The sequence below is a fragment of the Rhinolophus ferrumequinum genome (genome assembly GCF_004115265.2).
Source record: "Rhinolophus ferrumequinum isolate MPI-CBG mRhiFer1 chromosome 15 unlocalized genomic scaffold, mRhiFer1_v1.p scaffold_54_arrow_ctg1_1, whole genome shotgun sequence".
NCBI classification, from domain to species: domain Eukaryota; kingdom Metazoa; phylum Chordata; class Mammalia; order Chiroptera; family Rhinolophidae; genus Rhinolophus; species Rhinolophus ferrumequinum.
Genome location: NW_022680357.1, coordinates 10,810,981 through 10,817,215, shown reverse-complemented (window position 1 = coordinate 10,817,215; position 6,235 = coordinate 10,810,981). Strand labels below are relative to the sequence as shown.

Sequence of the window (6,235 nt, the reverse complement as noted above, 5' to 3'; positions counted from 1 at the left end):
TCCAAGGCTCACACAGGCTTACCATATGACTACCCACCACTGTGCTCCCAGGCATTTACCCAAGTAAGGTGAAAATATGTCCACAAAACCTGCACACAAATGTTTATAGCACCTCTAGTAATAACTGCCCAAAACTGGAATGAAACCGATATCCTTCAGTAGATGAGTGGGTAAACAAAGCACAGTACATCCATACAATAAGTATTGTTCAGCAATAAAAAAGAAATTGGCTATAAAGCTACAAAAAGACATGGACCAAAAAAAAAAAAAGACATGGAGAAATCTTAAATGTACGAAGGTCTGACAATTAAGTTCATGAACTCATCCTAGAAACAGTGCTACACACCTCACTGCTGAATATCACTATGGTCACCTTCGAAGTGCTCCCCTTGGGAAACTATGCACCGATGCCAGTGCCAAGTCCACCCTTCAAAGCAATTTTGGAACTCTTTCTCTGGAATGGCCATCAGAGCTGTCTTCGTTATTACCCCTGATGTCCTGAATGTCATCAAAATGTCTTCCTTTCAATATTATCTTTATCTTCGGGTAAAGAAAGAAGTCATTGGGGGCCAGATCAGGTGAGTAGGGAGGGTGTTTCAGTCCAGTTATTTGTTTACTGGTTAAAAACTCTTTCACAGACAGTGCCGTGTGAGCTGGTGAGTTGTCGTGATGCAAGAGCCGTGAATTGTTGGCGAAAAGTTCTGAAAAAACTACATACTGTATGAGTCCAACTATATGACACTCTGGAAGAGGCAAAACTATAGAGACAGTAGAACAAAATCAGTGGTTGCCGGGCATGAAGGGGTCGGGAGGGAGGGCTAGGAAGAAAGCATAGGAATTTTAGGGCAGTGCAAGTTCTGGATGATACCGTAATGGCAGATAAATGTAAAGCTCATAGAACTGTACGTCACAAAGAGTAGCCCCGCATGTAAACTACTGACTGCAGTTAATAATAATAATGTATCAATGTTGTCTCATTAATTGTAACAAATGTACACCACCAGTGCAAGATATTACTGATAGGAGAAACCGAGGAAAGGGGTATAGCACATTCTCTGTACTCTCTGCTCTTTTTGTCTATAAAGCTAAAGCTGCTCTAAAAAAAGTCTATTTTAGAAAAACAAACAGCATATCAAACAGTTTATTAGTAGTAGAAAATCAATAATCCAACAAAACTCCATAGCAATGTTGCAACAAAACCCGACTCCCTTGATATTTACAATCTAAGGAAAAATGACAGATGGATAAGCAGCAGAGAGCAGAGACCCAACGTTCACTAAGTCACAACAAAAAAGTCATTCCGTAACAGACATGTAAGAACTCTGTACCAGGAGGATGTGCCCTGGCAGAGTCGCACCAACAGATAACGCCTGGAAGTTGTTCTCAGTCTTGATTTTAGTTTCAACAAGAAGTTGTGTTGCCATTCAAAAGCGTTTCGGCATCTCCCTTCAGTGACAACATCTAAGGGAAACGGACCTTAAAGGGTTGAGTGGCAACTGAAGCAGAAAGAGAGCTCTGTCTCTGAGAGGCCGCTGTACCGTTTGCCTTGCAAACTGGATATGGAAGTTGCTGATGGAGAACTCGCGGGGGCCACGAAGTCGTTCCTCTTTCACGCAGTCCGCTTTCCTGTCCACAGAACCACTTTAATCACCACGGGCAACGACTGAGATTCAAAGTTTGCATCATAAAATAGGGTCGCGGCGGTAATGGAAAAAAAACCATCACTTGTAAAACTTGGAAAATGCAACAAGAGATTTCTGTGTGCTTTAGAGAGAATTAACACACATAAACCAAAACAGACAAAGAGAGAAAGAACACATCTGCTTTTCATCAGCAAACAGTGGTCAAAGCAAAGGGGCAGCAGGGGCTGAGTAAACTGGAGTGTCCCAGCATTTAGAAATCCTACATCTGGACTCCGTGGTGAGCCAACGCAAAGATCTCCGAGAAACTTTTGAGAAATACACATTGAACAATGTCCGTGAAATCCACATGGGACAAGAACCTAAGTCTTTTCAGAATTTTGGTTGTTTTTCACAATACTTCCAACATCATCTAAGGAATATTCCTGTGTAAATCTTCCACTTCCAGTGCCCACATGCTCTCATGGATGGGATTATGGGAAAGATCTGTCATCTTCACAGCTTGGAGGCACGGCTCGGGGCTGCACGCCTGAATCACTCCCATTATCATCACATACTTTCCTAAAAGAAGAAAAGCCCATGGTTATAGTCACGTGGATAGAAAACACAAAAGTGAAACAGAGACCCAGTCCTTCCCAGTCCTTCCGAGGGCTTCACTGTATCAGGGAGGCAAATTGGAGCCATTAGGGAAAAAATGCAGAGTCGACATCAAAAATGCCAAGGAGGTCAAAATATGTATGTTGACAATAAGTTCACCGTTTAACCTGAAGGATAACATCTGTATCTTCTTTGGTGTCTGGTTTTAAAATGTTAAGAAAAATTGCAGCAAGTTTTCATCATGGACAACACGATCATACCCAAGGCTCACATCAGACAGAGTATGAGTGGTCATTGAACAGACCACTCTCGGGCAGGGGCAGAAAACCCAAGCTTTTCTCTTGTCCTTGTTCAATGCCCGAGTACGTGACTGGTCTCTGTGCACAGGACGGGTCTTCTTTCTGCAAAGACCCAAAGCAAATCCAGTTTTCCCTTGATGTTGCCAAAAAAGCTGTGCAAGCAGCAGCACACCCGCCCCCCCATGCTGCCCTATTGTTCCAACTGCCCAGGACCAATCCCTGCCACCTCCCCCTTTATTCCGACTACCAGCCGGGCTCCTGCAGGCAAATCAACAAGAGGGCAGGCTGCCATCGGGATGATCTAATGACATATTAACTGAGACTCTTCCCATTCCCTTGGGGAAGTGGCTCTCCTTGAAAGCAAAACTTGGCAGGTCTTAACTACACAAAACTCAATTGTGTAAAACACCCCAAACACAGCAGGAAGGGCAGGCATGCTGCCAGCCTTCACTGCATGCCCCTGTGAGGCTGCTTTTATCACACTGCTTCCAACAGCAGGGCTCAGTCTGCACAAGGGGCCTAGGGCTCTGACTGAAGGAAGCCAGGCAAGCTAATACCTGACGCTGTGGTTTTCAACTCCTGGTAGGATGCACTTAGGTTTCTCTGAACTCATCCAGATTCTACCTGAACAAGTAACGTGCGGCTCCTCGGTGACAGAGGCTAGCTCTAAAAATAAACTCACCATACCCTCTGAGATGGAACCCTTGGAAAAAGAATGACTACAGACGTAGGAAAGAATGAACAAGCCCAAGGAGATCCCAACCAGGAGAGGATAACAGGAGACGCACTACGAAGACACACACTAGAGGGTTGAGCGCAAAGGTGTGCGTCTTCCTCCCTGAGATCACACAACCTGGTTACCAGCCCCATTCATCTGCCCACACCCTCTCCCCTCAGCGTCTCTCCACTGTCTCCTTCTGTCAGGCCTGCATTTCTGGCCACTTCAATGGCTTCCAGCTGGGCAGCTTTCAGACGCTTCCTCTTTACCACCATCCCCATCCCGCTAAGGCAGTGAGCTTTCTCAAATGCAGCTCCTCCCTCCAGAACCCTCTGACCACAGTGCAATCTACTCCACTGTTTCTCCCCTCTTGCTTTTCAGACTGGGAGCAGCAACCTGAGGGCAGGGGGAGTTCTGACTCAACTCTGCCTATGTAGCACCTGACATTTATGGAGATAAACTGATGGATGTTCCAGAGAAGGACGCACTGCGGGTACGGCACTGACATGACGAACACAGCTAACGGCTATCTGGAAATAGGCAGGGCCTTCTGCAAACAGCTCAGCAGGATGGGAGCCCTCCCACTTTTCACTGCTGCCCCCTATTCTGCCTCAGGCTCCCCAAAGGCACAGGCTCTCTCACCTCCAAGCTTTTCCACATGCTATTCCATTGACCTGGACAATCTCCTGCCGCGGACGTACATAGGGTGACCAACTGTTCTGGTTTTAAAACTGAGACCCCGCCAGTCTCAGGCAGCCAGGGAGCGTTAGTCCCTACAGGAAATTCCAACACATCCCTCAGGGCCACCTCCTCCCTGACCCTGCAAGCCTGGACCACTTGTCCCTTCTCTGCTCTCTCAGCAACATGTGCTCAAGACTAGATACTACTCGGTGTTTTAGTGGCCTGTTTCCTTTCCTGGTTCCCTGCCTGAAGGCAGTGACTAGGCTTTGTCAATCAAGACTTGGTATTAATTAGCAAAAGGAAATGGCACAGCACCTGCCTGCAGGCATTCAGGCCAGTGGGTAAATCAGACAGGTTCACCAATGCCCGTCTGTTCAAATGCTGGTGCCAACCTCGTGCCAGGGCTGGGATCTGACATGGGAGACACCGAGCAGCATGGGTTACATGCTAGGCCAAGGATCAGCGAACGTCTTCTGTAAAGGGCCAGAGAGTAAGTATTTCAGGCTTTGCAGGCCATAGGGTCTCTGTCACAACTAGTCAGGTCTGTAATTACAATGAGAAAACCCCTAGATATCATGTAAATGAATGTGTAGCGATAAAACTTTACTTATGGTAGCTGGTATTTGAATTTCATATACTTTTCACATGTCATGAAATATTACTCAAGTTTTTTCAACCATTTCAAAATGTAAAAACCATTTTTAGTCTGTGGGCCATGTCAAAAGAAGAGGCAGCCTGTAGTTTGCCAACGCTATGCTGGAGAACGCTGCAGCAGAGGAGAGGGAGGCTGAACGACGGGGCAGGGGATGGGACGAGAAGGGAACAGACACAATGGTCACAATTTTTTGAACCCTCACCGTAAGCCAAGAGGTGTGTTAAGGCCATTTTTTTATGTATTGAATGCACACAACAGGCAAGATTTATGAGCCCCTTTTGACACAGGTAGGACAGGTCCAAAAAGGTTAAGAGAAGTACTCCAGGCCACTCAGCTGGAAAGGGGCAGAGCCAGGAATCCAACCGAATGTCTAAGATACAGCTGTTAGACAGTCCCGCTCTCCCTTAGCAGTCTGGCCCAGTGGTTTTCAAAGTGTGGCCCCCAGGCCAGCAGCACCAGAATCACTTCTGAGCTGGTTAGAAATGTAAATTCTCAACCCCATCCTGACCTACAGAAACCACACAAAACAGGAGGGTGGGGCCCAGCCTTCTGAGTTTTCACCAGCCCTGGAGTGTGTCTGCCGCACTTTCCAGTTTGAGTACCACTGATGTAAGAGAGGCAAACAGTGGCCTACAGGCTCAGCAGTTCCAGTTGGGGCTCCCCATTCCTAGGGGTCCCGGAGGGCTTCTGAGACGCTAGGATGAACAGAAGTTTCCTAGTACAATATTTTCCAAAACTTGATGGGGAAAAAAATCACCTATGGGGAGAGGGCTTGTTACAAATACAAATGCTGGGGGTCCCTCCCCTGGAGATTTCGACTAGGATGGCCGGGGGAGTCCTAAGAATCTGTATTTTAAAAATCGGGCTACAGGTCACGCTTATCATCAGTTCAGCTCGGGTGGCGCTTGACGGGTTGGGACAGGAAGGCTCCTGTGGCGGGGGACCTGCACCAGCAAAGGCCCGGAGGTGGGACGGCCTGGCCCCGCCCTGTGCTGTACAAAACGAGGCTGGGCCCCCAGTTCCACTCCGGCCGTTACCTGGGGCGAGGCAGGGCCGCCCGCGCGGCACCCGCTCCAGGCCGCGCACCGAGAAGTACCCGCTCGGGTCCCGCAGCCGCGCCTCTCCGCCGCCCGCCGCCACCACCGTGCCCTGCATCCACACGGCCGTCAGCTCCAGCGGCCCGCGGCCCGTCGCCGCCCGCGACAGCCTCCACGCGCCCGGGCCGCCCTCCGCGTTGCGCTGCAGTTGCTCCGCCAGCACCTTGAGCGGCGGCGACCGCGGCAGCCTTACTGCCGCCGGGCCGCCGCTGGAAAACGAGTCTGTCGCCGCTGCAGCCGCCGCCATTTTTCCCTGCCGCCCTTTTCTCGCTAATTTTGATAGGCAGCGAGGCCCGGCCAGCGGGCACCAATCAGGCGCGCTGGCGGAGTCGGCCATTGGTCGGCGACGGGAGGCGGGGCCGCCCCGCCCAGCGGCGCCGCCCCGCCCAGCGGCGCCCACTAGCCACCAGGAGTGCACGTGAGCACGTAAAATAAACGCCCCCAAGCTAGGAATGCAGGGATGAAAAGAGGATAAATAGAGGGAGGTGAAGAACTCGTGTTTAACGCACCTCAAAATGTGGTGTGCCTGCAAATCACCTAGAGAACGT

At 49.5% G+C, this 6,235-nt stretch overlaps 1 protein-coding gene across 1 annotated transcript; it reads right to left on the bottom strand.

Moving 5' to 3' along the window:
* Window positions 1-1,131: 1,131 nt before the first annotated feature.
* On the bottom strand, window positions 1,132-5,944 carry RMI2 (RecQ mediated genome instability 2). Its single transcript, XM_033102003.1, has 2 exons — window positions 5,628-5,944; window positions 1,132-2,201 (listed from the first exon to the last, which is right to left on the bottom strand). Exons 1-2 carry the CDS (start codon window positions 5,932-5,934, stop codon window positions 2,053-2,055), a joined length of 456 nt encoding a protein of 151 aa, XP_032957894.1. The 5' UTR covers window positions 5,935-5,944; the 3' UTR covers window positions 1,132-2,052.
* Between the last annotated feature and the right edge of the window lie 291 nt (window positions 5,945-6,235).